Genomic DNA, 22466 nt, shown 5'->3' with positions numbered 1-22466 from the left:
TAACGGAGTTTGTTCCGAACTCCTAACCTAACCTTTACCCATTCCTCTTCAGGAGCCCTTAGTTCCCTTTCATTATTCAGTTTCCCCATCTCTACCTGTCTGTTGGACTGAGGGCAGTCTGCAAACCCCTGTTGCCTCTTCTGTCTGCTGCCTTCTTTGCAGAGCTTCACACACTGTGGCAGAATGAGGAACGGGCAGCTATTTCCTCGGGCAAACTCAATGAGATCTGGCACAGAAGACACGACTACTGGCTTCTGGCTGGGATTGTCCTGTATCCTTTGACACACGTGCAAGAAGGAAAAGGTTCTCTCAAGCTGGCAAAAAAAACAAAAAAAGGATGATGATTTCACACCCGGGGACAGGGCTACTGCCACACTTTGGGGAGTCAGGCCAAAAGGAAGAAGTGTTCAAAGCCAAGCCCATTCCTGTTAAATTCCTTGATGGTTCCCTTTCCTTCATTGGTAGCCATGGCTATGCACGGTGGCAGGACATCCAGAATGATGCTCAATTTGCCATTATCAACGAGCCATTTAAAACTGAAGCCAACAAGGGGAACTTTCTGGAGATGAAAAATAAGTTCCTGGCCCGGAGGTTCAAGGTGGGAATGAGGGAGGACAGGAACGGGTTATAGAAGGGCTTGGGTCAGAAGTGAGGTCAGATCTAGTTGGAACCTAGGGAAGGTTAACACCTTCAGGGCTGAGGTGATGCTTGGAGCCAAGACCAAAGTGTAACCTTGTGCTTAGGAGTGTGGTCTGGGTCAGGGTTGATGCTACGTTGGCAGTTGGTTTGGAGCTAGGAGTGCTCTGGGCCAGCAGTGAGGGCAGGGTGGGTCTCCTGCTGTGTCCAGTCCCCCCGCCGGCCACTCACCCGCTGCTGGCAGAGCCCTGCCTTCACCCCTCAACCCTGTGCCCTCAGCTCCTGGAGCAGGCGCTGGTGATTGAGGAGCAGCTGCGGCGGGCGGCCTACCTGAACCTGTCGCAGGAGCCGGCGCACCCCGCCATGGCCCTCCACGCCCGCTTCGCCGAGGCCGAGTGCCTGGCCGAGAGCCACCAGCACCTCTCCAAGGAGTCGCTGGCGGGGAACAAGCCGGCCAACGCCGTCCTGCACAAGGGTAAGGGCCGCGGCGGCCCCGCGCGGGGGAGGGCCCACAACGCTGCGTAAGTCTTCACCCCGCACCCCTCAAAATCTTCCCACCCCCTGACCCCTCTACCCTCTGAACCACCCCCCTCTGACCTCTAACCCCACCCCTACCAACCTGGCACCCCCTTGGATTTTAGCCTCTAGGACTTGTGCAAACCAACCCGCATCCATGCCTGGTAACATTCACAACCATGCCCCATAGAGGGACCTGCCCCAGCCTCCATGTCCCCTCTACACAGTGGGGCCTCTTCACTGGCGGTGGAGCCGCATCCCCGCCATACTGCCGACATCATCCAGTTAGGGGCCTTGGACTGTGTGTGCACCATACAAATCCCTGGCTCTGGTCAAACAAATCACATTCCCTCACATCCGTTTCACCCCGTGAGGCAGAAACTACCACCCATCCAACCCTCTGACCCTACTCCATGAAACTTCCCTTTGACCTTCGACCTTTCCTCCTGCCGCCTCTTACCTTGCCAATGATAGAGATGATATCCAAAGCCCTCTAACCATCTAATCCTGCCTGATGTAGTCACTGACTCCTGGCCCCTTTGATCCCTGTTCTAATTCCTTGAATCTGTAATACTGACCTTCTAACCTCCCTCTCCCCTTACATATTAAAACCTTGATTCCTTAAAGCTTTGACACTTACCACCTCCCATGCCTCCTGACTATTTCCTCCCCATCATCCCCAACCCCAAACCTTGCTCTTCCAGTATGAGATGTTCTGACAACTCCCCGCCCCCATGTCTTCCAATGTCCCCCCCATCTTCCTTTCCTCCATGCTCCCTTTTTCTTTCTTCTTTCTCTCCATCTGTCTTCTGTGGTGATCTGGTCTCTCTCTTTTCCTGACACTTTTTCTTTTCCCCTGAGTTGCTTCTGTTTTTTGTCTACTTCTTTTACTTTCTTGATCTCTGGTTCTTTGACATCTGTGTCCTCCTCTCTCGCTCTTTTTCTGCCTGTATCTGTCCATCTGATGCCTCTCTTTTCCTGGCTCCATCTCTCTATTTCCCTGTCTTTCTCTTGCCCTTCTTTCTCTGTGGCCCGGGCCCCAGTTCTGAACCAGCTGGAGGAGTTGCTGAGCGACATGAAGGCGGACGTGACCCGCCTGCCAGCCACGCTATCCCGAATACCCCCCATCGCAGCCCGCCTTCAGATGTCCGAGCGCAGCATCCTCAGCCGGCTGGCCAGCAAGGGCACGGAGCCTCACCCCACACCGGTAACCCTCTTTCCCCCTAGCTCCAGTTTTCCCTGTTTGGGTTCCTCCTGCACACATACAAACACTTCCATCAGAATCCTATACAATATGGAAAAACATCTTGCTAGAACACAGTCGTCACCCTTGAGTGAGTCTGCCTGCCTGTGTATCCTACCCTCAGTAGTTGTGGAGTGTGGCTCATAATGTCTCCCCTACAGCTTCTTTCCTCTCACAGACTATGAACTAACTCCAACTTCTGCTTACTCTCTGTTCCAGGCCTTCCCCCCGGGTCCCTACGCTACACCTCCGGGGTACGGGGCAGCCTTCAGCGCCGCACCCGTAGGGGCCCTGGCCGCCGCAGGCGCCAATTACAGCCAGATGCCTGCAGGGTCCTTCATCACAGGTCAGCTGGTGTTTTCCTACCCACTGCTACTCACACTCCTCCTTTGCCAAACTTTATTAGTGCTCAGCTGCCCTTTAACTGCTCTAGTCCATCTCATTTCCTTGGTGGTATCTGGTGTTTTATGAGATAGAGTTGTTCTAGGCTGTCCCCCCATGCCTTTCTTAACCCCTCTTTGATCTCCTTTATCAAAAACCAGAGTTTTAGTAGACCTGTGACTTGGTGTCTTCTACCCAAGCCACCTCCCTCCAGGTTCCTTAAAGGGAAAGTGAATATGAAACCCGAGGGGTATAGAGTGGGAACATGTGTTCAATCATGTAACACAAAGTGGAATCTCAGGGAAAGGGGTTTGTCCTGGTCTTCCCACCCTTACCTGGGGCAACTGGAAGTGGCAGGAGGTGATCTACAAGTGAGAATTCACCACTGTCATGAAGTGATGTTTGGGAGTGATGTGGGGATTGATCTTGCCTTACCCCTTTCCCAAACAGCCGCCACCAACGGCCCTCCAGTGCTGGTGAAGAAGGAGAAGGAAATGGTGGGGGCGTTGGTGTCAGACGGGCTGGATCGGAAGGAGCCCCGAGCCGGGGAGGTGATCTGTATAGACGACTGACTGGATCCCAGGCCTGCCCTTCACCCAGGCCCCGTCCCCGAGGCCGACCCCCAGCTCAAGCGCTGGGGCCTGCTGCCAGCCCTCCACCTTCCCCATCCCTTGGGCCATCACTGGGCTAGGAACCCCTTTGCCCCTCTCTGCAGCTCCTCTCTTCAAGAAGGGCCCTTTGTCTTTCTCCACTCCCACGCGCCTTTCCCACCAAGCCTTGAAGACTGTGCTGGTGAGAAGAGGTCTGGGTGGGAGATGGCTGGCAGGGTCTTCCAAGTACCTTCCTCCCCCACTGCCAAGTATACACAACTTCCCAGTAAATGGTTGTGGGGAGGCAAGAGGTGGAACCTCCCCAGCTGTTTCCCTGCAGAATCAGCTCCATCTCATGCAGAAGTGGAGAATTAGCCTTGCCTGGCCTTTAGGAACTCTTGCGGGGAAGAGAGCTTTGAAGAGAGGAGGGGGACTTTTAGAGAGGGATGAAAATGAGTCCTGGGAGGGAGGAAGGGACGAGGAGGGGTGGCTGCATGTTACCGTTCCCTACCTCTCCCCACATGGAGGGTGGAGCAGTTATGAGGGAGGAAGTCAATTGCTGTTCAGCCTCAGAATAAAGGCGCCGTTCACTGGCTCAGTTACCTCCTGTGTACCGGCATCTTGTGTTGGGAATGTTCCCCCCTCCCTAGGGACCAAGGACCACCCCCCTACAAAGAGTAATGGTTGGGTGATACTCCCTCAAGCCAAAGAGGAGCTCCCCAACCTGTTCTAGGGACCCAGGTAACCTAGAAGGGTGGGAGAGAATACAGTGGGCCAGACGGTGGCGGGGTGGGGGGGGAAGTCCCCAGTTCTGGGGCTTAGGTTCCTGGAAGACTTCTACTACCCTCCCTCCTCAAGGCCTAGATACAGACTAAATTTGCGTTAAGTCAGGCAGGGGACCTAGTCAGGGTCTTGGGAGCTACCTTGTCATTGGGACCAGAGCAAAATAGTGGAGGGCAGGCAAGGGAAATGTGGGCACATCCCCCCTCCCAGGAGGGGCCGGGGAGAGTGGCAGTTTGCATGGCGAACCCCCCACTTCCTCTTTGCTGCCCCTTCACTTTCTTGCTGCCCCTTTTCCAGTCTCTCTTCACACCCACTCCTGGTCTGTCCTGATCCCCTCTTCTGTATCAGGTTTATTGGTTGTACATATAAATTATACTTTCCTTTCTGTGTGCTCTGTTATTTTTTATGGGGGGCAGTTTTGGGGGGAGGGATAAGAAAAGTTGTTGCTTTCTGCCTTTTAAAAAAAATCTTACGACTTTTTCCTTTTCCTCATTTTTATCTCTTGGATTATTCACTAAAACTGAGGTTCTTCCAGCCCCAACTATGTGATGGGCTCAGTGTAGAGAAGGAGGGTGAGCAGCAGATACCTACATGGCCTCAGGTTGACTTCAAAGAGAGTGGGACTTACTGGACAGAAATGTAGTGGGAGGAGTGCCTAGCAAGATTCAAAACTGCCTTCCAGCCATCCTTTTGATCATCCTTTCCACCTTCAAGTTGCACTTTAGTTCCCCTAAGAGTCAGTAGAGGTCACTACAGCTCCACAGGTTCAGTTGCAGTATGAAGCAAAGGCACACTTTTTTTTTTTTTTTTTTTAAAGGAGTTGAGGGTCAGATCTGTCTAGCTTACTAAAGATTTGAACTGCTAGGCACTTCCTTGATGTTTATTGCTCACTAAACAGAGCTTCTCAGAGATTGAGAGAGGCCAGACATGTAGTTCACAAGGCTATTATATTAAAAAAAAAAAAGATACAAAGCCAACAAATATTTATTGAGTACATACTATACAGTAACACTGCTGTTGGCCCTGGAGATAAAACAGTCACAGGTCAGCCCTTGCTCCCATGGGGCTTACACTCCAGTGAGGACACCCACAAAGCATGAAAATAAAAGCAGTAAAAATAAAACAGGGCATTATGTTACAGAGGGGTTGGGGAAAAGGCTCTACTACGTTGAAGGCAGGAAAAGGCCTCCCAGAAGAGGGAGCATTTAAGCTGAGACGTAAGGACAGGAAAATGCCAAAATAGGGTTACAAAAATAGAGGTTTATAACTCATAAGTGTATATGATTTGTCAATCAAAAATATTTTAAAAAGGTTGGAGACCCCTAAAAATTGAGGCTAATACTTAATAAGTTCACATTTTTAAGAGAAAAATGTAACATAGTAGGTTAGGATTTCTTTAGCAATAAAATGTTACTTTAGAACTTTGGATAAAATAATCTATCAGTCATACCTATTATGTATTATGTTTTAAATATTCTATCTACAGATGGTGATATCCTAAAGAGTCTAGGATCTAGACCAATGATACTTACATTTTCACATGCACACAAATCACCTGGGATTGTTAAAATGCCAGAGTCTGGCCGGGCGCGGTGGCTCACTCCTATAATCCCAGCACTTTGGGAGGCCGAGGTGGGCGCATCACCTGAGATCAGGAGTTTGAGACGAGCCTGACCAACACGGCAGAACCCCATCTCTACTAAAAATACAAAAATTAGCCAGGCGTGGTGGCAGGCGCCTGTAATCCCAGCTACTCCAGCGGGTGAGGCAGGAGAATCGCTTGAACCGGGGAGGTGGAGGCTGCAGTAAGGTGAGATTGCGCCACTGCACTCCAGCCTGGGCGACAGAGTGAGACTGTCTCAAAAACAAAAACAAAAAAACAACCCTGCCAGAGTCTGATTCAGGAAGTCTGGAGTGGGATCCTGGAGTGAGACTGTGCACTTCCATCGACCGTATACCAACGCTGCTGGTCCTTGACTATGACTATATGGTCATAAGATACTTACAGGATGCTAAAATAGAATACATGGCATATATACAATAGGTGATGTCCCATTATGGGACACAAATTTTAAAGACACCTAAAATTGTATAAGTATCTTTTCAGTAGCGCCAGTGTTCCCTGTGACTGTAAAGATAACACAGATAATAGCAAGAGTTTGAAATAAGATGCCTTTCAAATGGCTCTCCTTTCCTACTTTGATAGGCTCTAATTAGGTGCCTCACATAAATGCCCTCTGGAATTTCTGATACCTGCCCTAGCAGGCGGAAGGTAGATTCTGAAATGAAGCAAGGCTCCTAATCATAGTCATAGGCAGGGAGCCATCTCAATTTTTGGAACACAGAACTGGGAGTGGGGAGACAGCAGGCATACCAGCACCCTTACATGCCAGAGAAGTGAGATTAACATGACGCGAAAATTAGCCTCTTCTCTCCCATTCCATCTTAAAAAAAAAAAAAAAAAATTCAAACCATTGACAAAGAATTGCTAAAATGGGACCTGTTGCTCCCACACACCAGAGCCACCCTGGACAAAAGCCAAAGTCCCAGCTAAGAAAACAGTCTGTCTTCTTCCCACAGTAACGTAGGCTTTGTTTATATCATCCCTTGGCCACTCCATCCTGAAAATGTAAGACTGGCACAGTCAGTAGATGGGGGCGAGTTCGTCTAGGAGCCTCCCCAACTCATCATCAACACCTCCCAGGGCGTTCCCTCCTGCCCTCGGCTCATCTCTCTTATCACATGTCAATTATGGGATCTGAGACAGAGTAGTCTTGGTATCAGCCCCCGCGAGGCTGCAGCTCCCACCTTCCTTCTGCTGTGGCTTCCGAGTTCCTCGGTTACAACGTGCAACGGGTCAGGTGGGCAATGTCCTTGATCTCCGGACAGTAGAGCACTGGGGGAAAGAAGAAGGGTTAGCGGCAGCAGGAGCAAGCCAACGAACCTCCGTGTTCCTCGGCGCTCTCTCCCCTGCATCCTCCCCTGGCAGCCCCTCACCGTTGCTAGGCAGCGGACGCCGCCAGCGCCGCGCGGGCGCCAGGACCCTGTCCCAGAGCCGCCGGAGCGCACGCCACCCAGCGCTCCTAGGCCCCGCCCCCTTCTCGCTCTCCCCTTCCTCCTCGGCCTCTCCGTCAGCGTCGCTGCTTTCTTTGGCCAGGCTCCCCGCTTCATCTCGTTCGCACTTTGCCCGCGCTTTTTCCTCCAATCGCGACCACAAGTCCGAGTCAAGAGCGATCTCCGTGACGCCGCCGCGCGGGAGCGGCGAGGGCGCGCGGCAGAAGGGGCACGTGACCACGCGGCGCAGGCGCACCACGCGCGCGGCCGCCCCGCCGCCGTCACCGCGCGCTGCCAGCTCGCGGAGGCAGGCGGTGCAGAGCGTGTGGCCGCAGCGGGCGCGCGCCGTACCGGGCAGGCGGCGGGGCGCACGGGCCCCGAGGTTGAAAGGACGGTAGCAGATGTTGCAGTCCAGCTCGCCCCGCTCTGGAAGGGAGGGCACCCTCACCAAGAGCTGCATCGTGCCCGCCGCGAACTCGAGGGCGTCGCTAACGCGGCCGGCTCCGTGAACGGAACGAACTGACTCTTCTGAGGCCCGGGTCGGGTCCTGGGGCCGGCGCCGCGGCCTCTTTCCCCTTTAAATAGGGGAATAAGTGAGGCCCCACCCTTCGAAGCGTCACGCCTTGATCGGGCCGCTCCCCGTGGCGGCACGTGTGGGGGCGGTGGAGGCTTGAGGCCTGGCATGACAGCGATGATGGAGTCGGGGAGGCGGCCCAGGCCGTGCCAGGACCGGAACCCTGGGGGCCGAGGCAGCCATTCCTCCCTTCCTCCCCACTGCCGGGGAGCGGGGTGGGACTTTCTTTCTTCCCCCAACGCAACGCCAGCGCTCCTTCATTCTACCATGTACAAATCCCCGGGTCCCTCCCTGCGCCTCAGCCGTCAATCATTGGCACAGGTCTCTAAAGCCCCCTCGGCCTATTCAGTTGCTCGCAGTGAGTTTCACAATCTCACTCAGTTTCCAAACACTGCCCATTCTGCCCAACCTTTACTGGTCCCGGGTCCTTTGACTCGATTTTGCCAATTCTCATTATAGATGACCTCTCTGTTGCTTGTAAAGCTGGCTTCCTAAACTTCATTCTCCCCAAACTGCTTAACTCTCACCTGGTATCTCAGCCTAAGGAGGGACCTAGATTCCAGGGCCGTGGCTTTAGGAATGCTGGGAATCCTTTCCTTCCGGAGGCCTGGACACCCACACATCGTGATGGCCCCAGTAAAGCTCCCCAGCATAAGTTCTGACTCAGGGGTCTGACTTCTCCCACTGGTAAACAGGACATGGTACTCACAACCCACATTCCCCTCATGGTGGCACACCCACACACAGCTGCCTTCTCACCCTCCTCTCCTGGACCTGCAGCCCAGGTTCCGTTGTGGAGGGTAATAACACAGTCTAGAGCCAGCTGGCTTGAGTTCAGATCCTAGCTTCCACCTCTTACTAGTTGTGACACTTTGAGCAAGTTACTTAATTTATGTGGGCCTTGGTTTCCTATAAAAAATGTGGATAATGAGGACTGAACGAGGTTATATGTATGAGGTGCTTCAAACGGTGTCCAATACACAGTAAAACACCAGGTAAGTACTATATTAGCTACTATTATCCTGTGCCCCCAGCCTATACTGAATTCACCTGAATTTCTCAGTATCCAACATTTTCTTTTTTTTTTTTTTTTTTTGAGACAGAGCTCTGTCGCCCAGGCTGGAGTGTAGTGGCACCATCTTGGTTCACTGCAAGCTCCGCCTCCCAGATTCATGCCATTCTCCTGCCTCAACCTCCCAAGTAGCTGGGACTACAGGCACACGCCACCACGCCCAGCTAATTTTTTGTACTTTTAGGAGAGATGGCGTTTCACCATGTTAGCCAGGATGGTCTCGATCTCCTGACCTGGTGATCCGCCCGCCTCGGCCTCCCAAAGTGCTGGGATTACAGGTGTGAGCCACCACGCCCAGCCAGTACCCAACATTTTCAACAAGCATCCCTCTTGACCAATATGTGCAAGATGGGCTTCTCCACACCCATGGCATTTACCAGCTATCACAGGCAATGCAGAGCTGGTTTTTTAACCTTAATTGTTAAAACCTAGAGGGTAATCTCTTTTGAGGAGGTATACCATTGTTTTTAAGCAAACATTTCAGAACTTTTGAATGGTATTGTCTGTAATTATGGGAGAAGCTGTCTACTTATTACAGTGATGCTGTCACAATTCAAAACTTTTTGGTCTTAAAAAGGAACTGGTAGGGCTGGGCATGGTGGCTCTTGCCTGTTATCCCAGCATTTTGGGAGGCCAAGGCGGGTGGATTGCTTGAGGTCAGGAGTTCAAGACCAGCCTGGCCAACATGGTGAAACCCCATCTCTACTAAAAATACAAAAATTAGACGGGCGTGGTGGCTCACACCTGTAGTCCCAGCTATTCGGGAGGCTGAGGCATAAGAATTGCTTGAACCCGGCAGGTGGAGGTTGCAGTGAGCGGAGATCACACCACTGCACTCCAGTCTGGGCAACAGAGTGAGACTCGGTCTCCAAAAAAAGAAAAAGAAGGGGAGGAGAGGGGGGTATCTATGGTTAATGAATATATGATGGGCCGAGTGCAGTGACTCAAGCCTTTAATCCCAGTACTTTGGGAGGCTGAGACTAGCGGATTGCCTAAGCTTAGGAGTTCGCGACCAGCTTGAGCAACATGGTGAAACTCGGTCTTTACTAAAAATCCAAAAAATTACCCGGGCATGGTGGCGTGCACCTGTAGTCCCAGTTACTTGGGAGGCTGAGGCAGGAGAATCGCTTGAACCCAGGAGGTGGAGGTTGCAGTGAGCCAAGATTGCACCAGTGTACTCCAGCCTAGGCAACAGGGCGAGACTCTGTCTCAAAAAAAAAAAAAAAAAAAAAAAACTTTTAATGTGGTGGTAGATTAATGGTGGCCCCAAATTCCTTTGCAGTGTGACTTTGGTGCTTCCCACATCAAGAATTGGGCTCTCTTTCTCTATCCCTTGAATCTGGGCTGGTCTTGTAACTAGCTTTGACCAATAGGTGTGGCAGAAGTGATGTGTGAGTTCTGGAACCTAGTCCTTCAGAGGCCTTCTAGCTTCTGCCTTTGTCCCCTTGGAACACTCCCTGAGACCACCATGTAAGGAAGAGGCCACACGGAGGAGCGCCAGCCAACAGCCAGACATGCTGGTGAGGCCATTTTCCATTTTCCTGCTCAGCTGACCTGCTGTTTTTGAGTGCAGCCACATGAGTGAACCTAGGTGAAAACAGCAAAGGAACTCCTAGCCAGCCCACAGAATTGTGAAAAAGAACAGTTTTTAAAAGTTATTTCTCCTGAGTGTAGTGGCTCACACTTGTAATCCTAGCACTTTGGGAGACCAAGATGCAAGGATCACTTGAGCTTGGGAGTTTGAGATCAGCCTGAGCATCGTGGTGAGACCCCGTCTTTACAAGAAAAGAATAGAAAAGAAAAGAAAAAAGCCAGGCGCGGTGGTGCACATCGTTCCAGCTACTCAGTAGGCTGAGGTGGGAGAATCACTTGAGCCTCAGGACTTCGAAGCTGCACTGAGCCGTGATCATATCAGTGTACTCCAGCCTTGGTGACAGAGCGAGACCCCGCCTCTTAAAAATAAATAAAAAGTGGCTGGGCACGGTGGCTCATGCCTGTAATCCCAGCACTTTGGGAGGCCGAGGCGGGCAGATCACAAGATCAGGAAATCGAGACCCTCCTGGACAACATGGTGAAACCCCGTCTCTACTAAAAATACAAAAGTTAGCTGGGCATGGCACGTGCCTGTAATGCCAGCTACTGGGGAGGCTGAGGCAGGAGAATCGCTTGAACCAGGGAGTCAGAGGTTGCAGTGAGCCGAGATCGCGCCACTGCACTCCAGTCTGGCAACAGAGCAAGACTCCATCTCTGAATGAATGAATGAATGAATGAATGAATGAATAAATAAATAAATAGTGGCCGGGCATGGTGGCTCATGCCTGTAATCCCAGCACTTTGGGAGACTGAGGCGGGTGGATCACCAGATTAGGAGTTCAAGAGCAGCCTGGCCAAGATAGTGAAACCCTGTCTACTAAAAATACAAAAAATCAGCTGGGCGTGGTGGCACTCGCCTGTAGTCCCAGCTACTCAGGAGGCTGAGGCAGGAGGATTGCTTGAACCCGGGAGGTGGAGGTTGCAGTGAGCCAAGATCGCGCCACTGTACTCCAGCCTGAGTGACACAGAAAGACTCCATCTCAAAATAAAATTAAATAAATAAAAAGTTATCTCAGGCCATTAATGTTGGTAGTGATTTGTGTATCATAGATAACTGATATAGAGGGCTTCCTACTCTTTTTTTTCCCAGTATGATAAATATAATATTTTTTGAGACAGGATCTTGCTCTGACCGTCGGGCTGGAGCATAGTGGCATAATCTTGGCTCACTACAGCCTCAATCTCCCAGATGCAAGCCACCTACCCACCTAAGGCTCCGAGTAGCTGGGACTACAGAGGTACGAGCTACCATGCCCAGCTAATTCTTGTATGTTTGTAGAGATGGGGTCTCCCCATGTTGCCCAGGCTGGTCTCAAACCCCTGGGCTCAAGTGATCCACCTGCCTCGGCCTCCCAAAGTGCTGGGATTACAGGTGTGAGCCACTGCGCTGGCCTAGATAAATATAACATTGTAAGGTGCCCTGTAAGTCCCTGTGTGTTCTGAACTTACCCATGCCTGCCTGTCTTCTCTCCCACCCTCCCTCCCTCCCTCCTTCCCTCCCTCCCTTCCTTTCTTCCTTCCTTCCTGAGTCTTGCTCTGTCACCCAGGCTGGAGTGCAGTGGCATGATCTCAGCTCACTGCAACCTCTGCCTCCTGGGTTCAAGCGATTCTTCTGCCTCAGCTTTCCAAGTAGCTGGGACTACAGGTGGCTAACTTTTTTTTTTTTTTTTTTTTTGTATTTTTAGTAGAGACAGGTTTTCCCCATGTTGGCCAGGCTGGTCTCAAACTCCTGACCTCGAGTGATCCACCAGCCTCAGCCTCCCAAAGTACTGGGATTACAGGCATGAGCCACTGTGCCCAACCATTACCCATGTCTCACTTTCTGTTCCGTTCCTCTCTAGACACTCTGGCTTTGGGTACTTTTGGCTTGTATGTTCTTTTCTGCCACAGGCCTTAGCATATGCTCTTAACCCTCTTGCTTAACCCTTATTAACACCTATTCATCCTTTAGCTCTCGGTGTTAACCTCGCCATGTCAAATAACCACTATAGACTCGGTAACACCATGTGCTTTCCTCTGGACTTTGGACAGGAAGTTTGTATTTATTTAGTGGTTCTGTGATTGTCTCTCTCCTCAGCAAGATATATGAAGGTTCTGAGTCTGGTTTTGTTCACCTTTGTATCCCTGTGCCACACCATAATAGGACTCAATAGACAAATACTTGCTAAATTAATGAATGAGGTGAGTGACAAATATGGCAAATGTCTATATACAAAGGAGGTGTGGGCTGGGCGCGGTGGCTCAAGCCTGTAATCCCAGCACTTTGGGAGGCCGAGACGGGCGGATCACGAGGTCAGGAGATCGAGACCATCCTGGCTAACGCGGTGAAACCCCGTCTCTACTAAAAAAAAAAAAAATACAAAAAACTAGCTGGGCGAGGTGGCGGGCGCCTGTAGTCCCAGCTACTCGGGAGGCTGAGGCAGGAGAATGGCGTAAGCCCAGGAGGTGGAGCTTGCAGTGAGCTGAGATCCGGCCACTGCAGTCCAGCCTGGGTGACAGAGCGAGACTCCGTCTCAAAAAAAAAAAAAAAAAAGGAGGTGTGACAATATGACAATAAAAGAAGGTTTGGTTTTGTTTTGTTTTTTTAAATCAAAGGGTTTCCAAACCATCTCTGAAGGTAATTCTAGGAGGAGTGGTGTTTGTTTGTTTGCTTGTTTTTAATATTTTGAGCAATGGGACAGGGTTCATTAAAATAAGTGCATAACCCTCTAGGATAACTATTTAAGGAGAATCCTATTTGGGATTGATAAATTCTTGTATGTTTGTTACAGAATAACTAATCATAGTTTAGTCATATATTTTACTTACTTGTTTCCTCCACAGTCTTGCAAAATGAGTGGGAGATGATGGGGTGGAAGTAAGTATTAATTAGTTGACTCAGTTGGCTACTAATACAGTAAATGGCATGCTGCTGACTTTTCTCTTTTGGAAATTGGTTTTACTCTGCTCGCCCAGCTTTTGGATCAAGGCAGGATGAGGATGGGTAGAAGGGAGATGGGCAGGTTGTATTTAAGGAACGCAGAGCTCATCCTCCTCTGCCTTGTGATCGTTAAGGTTGTAACTTTCCACCCAGTTCTGTCCCAGTAAAATGATAACATCTTTCCTTCTCTCTGTATTCCCTCAACCTCAGACCATTCTTCACTTTACCTCTCCATCAAATCACAAAGCCTCAACCTCAGAACAGCATCTCCCACTCAGCCACAAGTTCCTTGGCATATGTGTGGGTATCCGGCGAGAGAGAAATGAGAAGTACAAGGAAGAAGTATGGCTAATATTACTTTAAATACAAACAAATAAGGGCAGATAGCTAGGTCTTTCATAGAAAGAGGAGGAACAAAATTATGAAGCCAGATTTCTGGGTTCTAAGGAATGTGGTAACTGAAGGAAGAAAACTAGGGCCTGGGGTATCTGGTGTCTTGGTCCTTAATGAGAACAGTGACTAGGAGCCTGATGCCTAGGTCACCAAGGTGAATGAGCAATGGAGAGACAGCTAATGCTGGGAGCTTTCTAACGTTAGCGGGTGAGAGGGCCAGACAGGTGAGACTGTGACCCTAACCTCCCAAGCCCCTGCAACTTTAGACACTGTGAGGATCAAGCTGAGGTTTATTTACAGTTCCCTGGGAAGTCTTACAGAGGAGGGGCCATCATTATTGCTTTAGGGTTATTGCCAGGAGGAAGACTGCAGTTCTCCACTGCCAGGTAGGAGGCCCTGCTCAAGGCTCAAAAGTCTATACCCAGACCCTTTATGTCAGCCCCTTGTCTCTGCCCATGACAGAGAGGCTGTCACGAATTCCTGCAAAGAACAGCCCAACTGTTTTCCAAGGGCCACCCCGGCCACTTTCACCAGACTGCAGTGTAGATGTGCTATTAAATTTCCCTCTACCTTTGTCAGTGCTGTGCCACTGTAGGCCCCACCCTGACCACCCTCCTCCACCTCTGGGCTGGGAGGCAGTGATCTGGTTTGCCAAAGATTATCATTTACTTCCCGCCAGGACCAGCCTGGCTTCCTTCGTACCGAATACTCTAAGAGCCCCATTTCCTGTGTTCCAGATGACGTCACAACTCACTCACTAGGTTATTACCGTTTGATGACATTTCAAGGGCCGCTTTTGAGGTACTCTGCATGTTTCTTGTATGTGCTGGGTTTTTGTTTTTGTTTTCTAGGCCTCGGGAATAAGAGGAGGAGAGTAGGGGGCGAGACCAAGTGGCAGAGAGCCGACGGCGAGTAGTTCATGCCCGGGATTTGCAAAAGGGCCTAGAAGGACGCAGCAGGGGGCGGGCGTACTACTTTCTCTCTCGACCCCACTGCAAAAGGATATGGCTTTGTTCATGCGTATCACTACTCGAAGCCGGGACTCGTTGGTGGGCGGGGCTACCCTGGCTCTGGCCGCTACGTGGAGGGATCCGGAGCGGGAGAGGCGGCTGCGGGAAGCGGGTCTCGGGCGGGTGCACCGGCACCGCACCGGCACCAGCACCAGGTTGGGTGCTTGCGCCCGCGACAGACTACTTCTTGGAATGCGGCTTGTTTCGCAGGAGCCCGTCTATTTCCATCACCGTCTGTGGGGTCAGCTGGCTCAGCACCTGGAGGAGAATGGGGTGGTGGCAACGGCAGCCCATGCTGGGTCACTGAGAAAGGGCATGGGGTTCCAGTGCCGGGGAACCACCACAGTGGGATCAAGTGGCAAGGCAAGAGCCGCAGCTGTACCATTGCCTCGCTTTCCGGCCCTGGGACCTCACACCTGCAAAGTGAGGACTTTGTAGTGGGTGACCTTATAGGGCCATCCTGGGTTGGAGAGCCTGGCTTTGACTCCTGGGGAAGGGGACAGATAGGCTCTGCCTCAGAGCCCCCGGCTCACCTGTAGCGCGCCCAGGTGTTCTATCAACTGCTCCGCACTCGACACCCCCAGCAAGACAGAGCTGACACCCTCACTGCGGAGACACCATGCTGGGGCCAGAGGAGGAAAAAAAGAGAACTGATGGGGCACAGTGACCACATAGATTTCAGAAGTGTCTCTGAAGACAAGGGTCCTCCCTAGGGACAAACCAGCTTTAGGATGGGCTTGGGAGCATGTCAGGAGGACATAGGGACCCTGCAGGGTGCAGTGTCTCACCAATAGCAAGCTGGGCCACAGTGCACCCCAGCTGGTGAGCGACGGGGAGAAGGTCCATGACTTTGGCTTGTTGCTTCTTGCCATCTTCACTCTGCACTTTGTCCTTGAGCCACTGGTAGCCCTGGAGGCCAAGGAGAATCAGCAGAAGACCCCGCCATCACCACCACCACACCCACACAGCAGCCCCCCGTAACTCCCCCCAGAGCAGCTCACATAGCCCAGTCCTGCCATCTGGAGTCCCCAGATCTCACCTTGATGGAGGCCCTGCAGGTATCTGGGACTCGCCCATCGTACTTGCTAGTAATGAGACCACAGGGTAGAGGGTACCAAGTGACTGATCCAACTCCTAAGGGAAGAACACTGGGTGTCAGGAAAAGGACCTAGCCATGGACGAGGCTAAGGTAAAGGCAGGGATGAGGGCTGCAAACCAATCTTGTGGTAGAGCTCTGGCAGCTGCATCTCCACCTTCTCCCTCTGAAACAGATGGTGCTCCGCTTGTTCACACACTGGAGGAATCAGATTGAACTGTCTGGCCATGGAGTAGGCCTCCTGTGTTGGGGTTGGGGAAAAGATAGGGGTCAGAGCACTACTTCCATTTTCTTCTCTGCCTTCTGTCCCAGTGCAGTGGGCTTTGGAGTAACCACGTGAAAAGTGGGAACCAATTGTGGGACAGGGGCAAAGTGGGATCACACACTCACCATGATTTCTGCAGCCCCCCATCGGGACGTTCCCCAGTATAGGGCCAGGCCCTGGTTAATGACATAGGTCATGGCTCGCACAATCTCTAGGCACACAGGAGAGGGAAAGCCTTACTGTCAGACTCCTGGAATCTAAGACTCCAGATTTGCAGACGTCCACCTGCCCCACCAAGGCCCCGGCATCTCTATGGAGTCATGAAAGTTAGTATCTATTGTTTGCCTCCCTTTCTGTGCCCATCCTGGAGTCTCAGCCTCCACTGTGGAGTTTGGGAGGCCTTGTGAACAGGGGCTGGCTTCCTGCTGAGGGTTTGAGGAAGTGCTCAGTTTTTGTATTTTAGATTTTTTGAGGCAGGGTCTTGCTCTGTCACTCAGGATGTAGTGCAGTGGTGCAATCATAGCTCACTGTGGCCTCAAACTCCTGGGCTTGAATGATCCTCCTGCATCAGCCTCCTGAATAGCTGGGAGTACAAGGCACACACCGCCACAGCCCGCTAATTTTAAAACATTTTTTGTACAGACAGGGTCTTGCTATGTTGCCCAGGCTATTCTCAAACTCCAGGTCCCAAGTGATCCTCCTGCCTTGGCCTCCCAACGTCCTGGGATTACAGGAATGAGCCACCGTACCCAGCAAGGAAGTGCTCAGTTTTGAAGGACTGTAAGGGTTGGGGGTGCTGCTTTTACCCTCCATAGGACAGTTGGGGTCTGAGCGATTGGCAAAGACAATGTCCACATATCCCAGCTGGAGGCGTTCCAGGGATCCTCGCAAGCCTGGAGGTGGGGTAGGGAGAAGAAGATAAGCATCTCAGCTTCAGTGTACTAAGAATTCAGGCCACCTTGGCTGGGCACGGTGGCTCAAGCCTATAATCCCAGCACTTTGGGAGGCCGAGACGGACGGATCACGAGGACAGGAGATCGAGATCATCCTGGCTAACACGGTGAAACCCCGTCTCTACTAAAAAAAATACAAAAAAAACTAGCCAGGCAAGGTGGCGGGCGCCTGTAGTCCCAGCTACTTGGAAGGCTGAGGCAGGAGAATGGCGTAAGCCCGGGAGGCGGAGCTTGCAGTGAGCCGAGATCACGCCACTGCACTGCAGCCTGGGCGACAGAGCGAGACTCCGTCTCAAAAAAAAAAAAAAAAAGAATTCAGGCCACCAGGCACGGTGGCTCACGCCTGTAATCCCAGCAGTTTGGGAGGCCAAGGTGGGCAGATCACCGGAGGTCAGGAGTTCGAGACCAGCCTGGCTAATGTGGTGAAACCCTGTTTCTACTAAAAATACAAAAAATTAGCCAGGTGTAGTGGCGCATGCCTGTAATCCCAGCTACTTGAGATGCTGAGACAGGAGAATCCCTTGATCCCGGGAGGAGGAGGTTGCAGTGAGCTGAGATCGCGCCAGTGCACTCCAGCCTGGGCGACAGAGCGAGACTCCGTCTCAAAAAAAATAAAATAAAAATAAATAAATAAATAAATAAATAAAAGAATTCAAACCTTGCCCCTTGCCATGGCCACCTAAATCCCTATTCAAAGCCTCCAGAAGTTCAGAGAATGTTCCCTACTCCTCTGGCTTCCATATCCCCTCACTTTGGGTTCCCAGCCCGTAACTCTCACCCTCAATGATGTGCTTTCGGCTTAAACCTCGCTCGGTTTCCGCCCTGTAGGAAAAGGTAAGTCAAAGATGAGACGTGACAAAGATAGGGGACCAGGGCTGGCTTGGAGCCATAAGGAAATGGGATTGCACGAGTCTTCACAGGTAGGGTGCGGACCTGGTGTGGGATAGCTGTCCCCACCCCCACCTCATACACTTTCACACATTCTTTGTAGGCCTTCTCCACAATCGCAGTGGGGCAGTCACTTACTGTCCTCCCCAAAAAATCTTGGTAGTGATGACATAGCTTGATCTCCTGGAAGAATAGAAATGGGAGAACCAGCAAGAAAAGGATTTTTGGATGATCACATTCCCAGCAACCCCCAAAACAGTCTCACCTCCAACCTTTGCTCTTGAGGATGTTGCCTAGGGTTCTTTCAGCCCTAAAAGAAACATAAGGCAGAGCCACTGATCCCTCCCAAGCCGATCAATTCCTTCCTCTCCTCCCCACCTTCTCCTCTCTAGCAAAGTAGGATATAAACCAGGAGTCCATTTCAGCTCACAGCCCCATCCTGGACAAAATAAGAGGACTCCTGGAACTAGGGGTGTAGTTGTATAGTTTTCCTCACGTATTCAACAAATATCTGTTGTGCATTAACTATGTACCAAGCCCTGCTGTGGGTGCCAAAAAGATAGAATAGGATGAGGGGAAAGGGGCCAACTATGGTGGAGTCGGGAAGGACGCTGCCTTGTCTAGCCTCAGCTATCTGGGTTGCACTCCCCCTTCTTTGAGCCTCTGCAAAATCCCACCCGTCCTCCAAAGCTCAGCTCAAATTCTGCCTCATCCATAATGTGTTCTCTGAGTGCCACAGTCTATGGTCCAGCCTTCTTGTCAGCTTCCATAGAATTGGCTACATCATTTAGCAAAAAATTATGAGCTCACTGTGACAAGTCTTAAGTTGTCACGGTGGACTGTTACTGAAATGTTTTACCATTGTTTAATCCTTCCTATTGCCCATTTTTGTTTCTTTAACCACTTAGACTGTGTGCACTTTTGGAGACACGTTGATTCTTCCCAGAAGCAGCACCTGCTCTGTGCTAGGCTCTGTGTGGGTACTTGGAGAAGAGCAAGACAAGTTCCATGGAAGGAGGCCTCTGACTTGAGCAGCTAATATAGCTGCATAAACCATGAATTGTGTGTCAGAAGGCAGTCCACAGTGCTTTAGGAGCTCATGGTGGGGGAGGGGGGTGACCAATTCTGGGGAGTTAGGCAAAGACTTCTTGAAGGAGCGGACACTTGGGTCAAGTGTTGAAGATGAGCAGAAGTGTCTGCTAGATGGGGAAGAGGCAGGGTAGGTCATCCTAGGTTTTCCCTGCTCCTAGTGTGAAGCTATCAATGTGTGATACGGCATGATGTGTTTGAAAATTCATCTTTGTAATCCTCATGTAGTTGCACATAACTAAGGCCTCAGATACATTTGTTGGCTTTATTTAATGTAACTGCACAATATGCCGATTAAGTTCTAAGCCAGAGCGGGACTGATGTTGCGACTGTAACTCCTACAATGTTTTAGAGTCCCTCCACCAAAGGGTTGGAACTTCACGTTCTCAGAAGTCCCAGGGTTCTTTAGAGGGAAAACGAGAAGATAATCCCTGGGGTCCTCTCAGCCTTCCAAATGGAGCTTAGCTGTTTCACCCCAGTCCTTACTTTCCTGCTGCGTAGACTTCGGCGGTGTCAAACAGGTTTACCCCATGCTCATAGGCTACGGTCAGCACATCCTCTGCTGTCTAGGGAGGTGAAAGAGGTGAAGATCAACTACTGCTCCTCAGTTACATCCCTCACTGCACTCTAACCCATCACATCTCAGCCCTGGGTTCTCTAGTCTCTCCCGTCTCCCCATCCTCCAGCCTCGGATCCCTCATTCCCTGTGCTTATTGTCCAAACCCCTATCCAGGTTAATTTCTCTTTTTTCAGGTTCCCTCACCCCCACCACCCTGATTCTACGTCCCATAACTTATACCTCATCTGAGATCTGAGAACCAAATGTGACCCAGGTACCTGAAAGAGAGAAGCCAGGCACATGAGAACTGCAGGGGGCAGACCATGAAAGAATGTCCCCCTTTCCTTAATCCCTATTCTAACTCACCTAGGCCAAGACAGGATACCCGAAGACCAGACTTCCCCAAGTTCCTGCAAGATACAGAAGCAGCAGGAAGGGGTGGAGCCTCCATTATGGACCTAGATTATCAGCCCCCAGCTCCTCTCCTTCCAGACTGAGAAGCCCTCAGGTGTCTCAGTCCAAATAACCTAGACCCAGTGGGCCTATAGGATTGGGCAAGTGCTATCTCCAGAGCAGAGATCCTAGGAATTTTGTCAAAAGGACAAGTGAACCGTAAGTGACTGTTCCTCTGGAGCCACTGTCCAGTGTCTCTATTCTCTCTTATCACATTGAAGATGTGCCGTCAGGTTTGTCCTTCTTGTCTGTGTTTGAGTCATCTCTGGGATGTGTGCAGTGCGGGGCTGGGAGGAATTCTGTTTGATTGTGGTGCTTGATTGTGGTGAGTTTGTGAGACCAGGCCCTCAGGCAGAGTGCTGTGCCAAATGGCAGATGCCAGGTTGGAAGAGGTAAACTGAGTCAAGTTCAGGCATTCAGACAGGCAGGGGTCCCTGGCTAGGCTAGGCAGATGGGCCTGGAGGAAAGGCAGACTGAGGACCTGGGGGGAGGGGGGAGAGTAAGACAGAAAAGCGTGGTTCTCCCTCTCCACTCCCTCTGTTCCTATTGGCTTGTGAAGACTGTGTCTGAACCAGTGAGCTCCCCATCCTCCCAGAGCCCCCAACCCAGGTGTCAGCTCAGCTTTCCAATCAGGGCCACCATATAGAGGGGATCAGACTCTTCAGGCGACAAAGCAGGTCAGATCAGTGACCTCAGCTCACTCCCAAGCAGGAGCCCCTCTCCTACCCCCTACTTCAAGTTCTGAGCCTCTGGTCTGGCAGTCCTCTGAGATAAAGTCAGTTACATTTCAGTCTACCCAGACCCTGTCCCTCAGCATGGAGATGAAAAATGTGGTCCATCCTTCCCACAGGCCCTACTCCTCTTATGCCCAAGAAAGGTCGCAGGAGACCTAGCCTTTGGGGCAGGCGGGGGTAGTATCTGGGTCAGGCACCCCTGAGCAGGCCAGAGTGAGAAGCCGATTCCCTCCCTCCACTCCCCAGGACACGGACCCAAGGACACTCCACTGGAGGGGGCACAGCCTGGAGATCCGTGTAGCATGGAGATCCGTGCATCCCTGACCTTCCCAGGGGTAAGGAGGGAAGCTCAGGGGCATCCCCTGGGTCTGACAGGACCCAGTCAACCTTGGTAAACTTGATTCTCTGGTAGTCAGGGGTATCAACAGAGAGACCAAGAGAGGGACAAAGTGAGGGAGTGCCAGAGATGGGAAGCAGAGATGGAAAGAAGGGGGACCTACTTAGAGAAGTTTGAAGGGGTCTTGGAGGCCATCTCAAGAAGCCTCAGGGGTCCCGAAAGGAAAGCGGAAGGGGTGGGCTGCCCGGCCACCCCCATACCTGTATTTCATGCCAGTGCCTCGGCCGGTGCTCTCTCGGAGGGCCCCAGCGGGCGCTGGGGGTCGGGGAACCAGTGCAGCTCGGGCCTTGGGGCCAGACCCTCCACCCCCCGGAGGATTCCCGTGCCCCGCGCCGGTCGTCCCGCCATTACCGCCCCCGGGGCCTGGCCGGGGTCCACACAGACGGTCCTCACTGCTCCGGCTGCGAAGGTTCTGCTCGGTACACGCGATTGACACCTGCATGCCGGCTGACCGGGGCGGGGGAGGGGGCTCCGAGGGGACGGGAGCGGGGAGCAGGGAAGCCCGAGGGCGGACGACCGGGGGCGTAGTGGGGTGAGCCCCGGCAGAGAGGGAAGGCTGAGGAGGCTGCGGCGGGAGCCGCCAGGCAGGATCGGCCCGCGGGGGCGGGCTGCTGGAGGTCGCGAGGTTTGCGGCGGGAGGGAAGAAACGCGGGGGGCGCCAGGAGTGGAGGTATTCAGTTACGGCGGACACAGGTGCAAGGAGTAGGAGGGGGAAATGGATGAGGGTAAAGGTCGAGGATGAGGTAAAGGTCTCGGAGGATAAGGACCCAGGGGGAAGTGGGGCGGGAGAAAGATGCCACTTCAGCGCGAACCGCTGCGGGACCCGCTGGCTTCCCAGCCGCGTCGGCAGCGGGCCCAGCTCATCAGCATGCAGGCACCGCCTCCTCATCTGCATAGAGCCGCCCGCCTCGCAGCCAAACCTGCCGCCCATCGGTATAAGCCCCGCCTGCCGAAGGCTCCGCAGCTTGACTATTTTCTGAGCGGAATCCGGGAGGGTGGCTCCTGCACCATCTGGGACCCAAGGGCTGTCAGGCTTCCCCAAGCCCAGTGGTTCTCAATCGGGAGGGACTGTGTCTCCCTGGGGACTTTTGGCAAGGTTTGGAGATATTTTTGATTTCATGCCTGTGCTATCAGCATCTAGTGAGTGGTAGCCAGGGATGCTGCTAAAATCCTACAAAACACAGGACGGTCCCCACAATAAAGAATTATCCAGCCCAGGCCGGGCGCGGTGGCTCAAGCCTGTAATCCCAGCACTTTGGGAGGCCGA

General features: G+C 52.1%; 3 protein-coding genes across 21 annotated transcripts in view; 1 reads left to right on the top strand and 2 right to left on the bottom strand.

Annotated features, from left to right (window-relative positions):
- Positions 1–4534, top strand: part of CHD3 (chromodomain helicase DNA binding protein 3) — a 28077-nt gene extending 23543 nt beyond the window's left edge. For 7 of the 17 annotated variants that reach the window (XM_033184664.1, XM_033184662.1, XM_033184663.1 and 4 more), the window contains 6 exons: positions 163–271; positions 466–598; positions 916–1157; positions 2196–2359; positions 2615–2741; positions 3227–4534. In XM_033184664.1, coding sequence (XP_033040555.1) covers positions 163–271; positions 466–598; positions 916–1157; positions 2196–2359; positions 2615–2741; positions 3227–3467 — 1016 coding nt within the window. In that variant the 3' untranslated portion in view covers positions 3468–4534. The other 10 variants (XM_033184677.1, XM_033184670.1, XM_033184666.1 and 7 more) reach the window with 6 other exon arrangements.
- RNF227 (ring finger protein 227) lies at positions 192–8759 on the bottom strand. Of its 2 annotated transcripts, XM_033184704.1 has the most exons (3): positions 7147–8759; positions 6958–7045; positions 192–314 (listed from the first exon to the last, which is right to left on the bottom strand). In XM_033184704.1, exons 1-2 carry the CDS (start codon positions 7661–7663, stop codon positions 6990–6992), a joined length of 573 nt encoding a protein of 190 aa, XP_033040595.1. In that variant the 5' UTR covers positions 7664–8759; the 3' UTR covers positions 192–314; positions 6958–6989. The 2 variants fall into 2 exon arrangements, with proteins under 2 accessions (XP_033040595.1, XP_033040594.1); XM_033184703.1 differs by lacking the exon at positions 192–314 and having other exon boundaries at positions 5116–7045; positions 7147–8756.
- Positions 8760–13708: 4949 nt separating this feature from the next.
- Positions 13709–22410, bottom strand: KCNAB3 (potassium voltage-gated channel subfamily A regulatory beta subunit 3). 2 transcript variants are annotated; one of them, XM_033184700.1, is made up of 14 exons: positions 21400–22410; positions 19982–20025; positions 19856–19893; positions 19543–19622; positions 18233–18277; positions 18106–18150; positions 17858–17901; positions 16933–17019; positions 16252–16337; positions 15982–16102; positions 15805–15899; positions 15554–15674; positions 15299–15387; positions 13709–15023 (listed from the first exon to the last, which is right to left on the bottom strand). In XM_033184700.1, the coding sequence occupies exons 1-14, from the start codon at positions 22128–22130 to the stop codon at positions 14946–14948; spliced, it is 1704 nt and encodes a 567-aa protein (XP_033040591.1). In that variant the 5' UTR covers positions 22131–22410; the 3' UTR covers positions 13709–14945. The 2 variants fall into 2 exon arrangements, with proteins under 2 accessions (XP_033040591.1, XP_033040592.1); XM_033184701.1 differs by lacking the exon at positions 16933–17019.
- Positions 22411–22466: the final 56 nt, after the last annotated feature.

Source organism: Trachypithecus francoisi, unplaced genomic scaffold, assembly GCF_009764315.1.
Source record: "Trachypithecus francoisi isolate TF-2019V2 unplaced genomic scaffold, Tfra_2.0 Lachesis_group20, whole genome shotgun sequence".
Classification (NCBI taxonomy): Eukaryota; Metazoa; Chordata; class Mammalia; order Primates; family Cercopithecidae; genus Trachypithecus; species Trachypithecus francoisi.
Note: the sequence above shows the minus strand (reverse complement) of the source record. Positions and strands in the feature narration are given on the sequence as shown.

What these genes read in the sequence shown, in the direction of transcription:
- KCNAB3 (XM_033184700.1), bottom strand. Translation starts at nt 22,130, where the DNA reads ATGGGCGGCAGGTTTGGCTGCGAGGCGGGCGGCTCTATGCAGATGAGG. An exon ending in AAGATTTTTTGGGGAGGACA is followed by an intron (nt 17,902 to 18,105) that starts GTAAGTGACTGC and finishes CTTTTCCTACAG; the next exon opens with GGCGGAAACCGAGCGAGGTT. An exon ending in TGTGGCCCAGCTTGCTATTG is followed by an intron (nt 15,388 to 15,553) that starts GTGAGACACTGC and finishes CTCTGGCCCCAG; the next exon opens with CATGGTGTCTCCGCAGTGAG.
- RNF227 (XM_033184704.1), bottom strand. Translation starts at nt 7,663, where the DNA reads ATGCAGCTCTTGGTGAGGGTGCCCTCCCTTCCAGAGCGGGGCGAGCTG. An exon ending in GCGTCCGCTGCCTAGCAACG is followed by an intron (nt 7,046 to 7,146) that starts GTGAGGGGCTGC and finishes TCTTTCCCCCAG; the next exon opens with TGCTCTACTGTCCGGAGATC.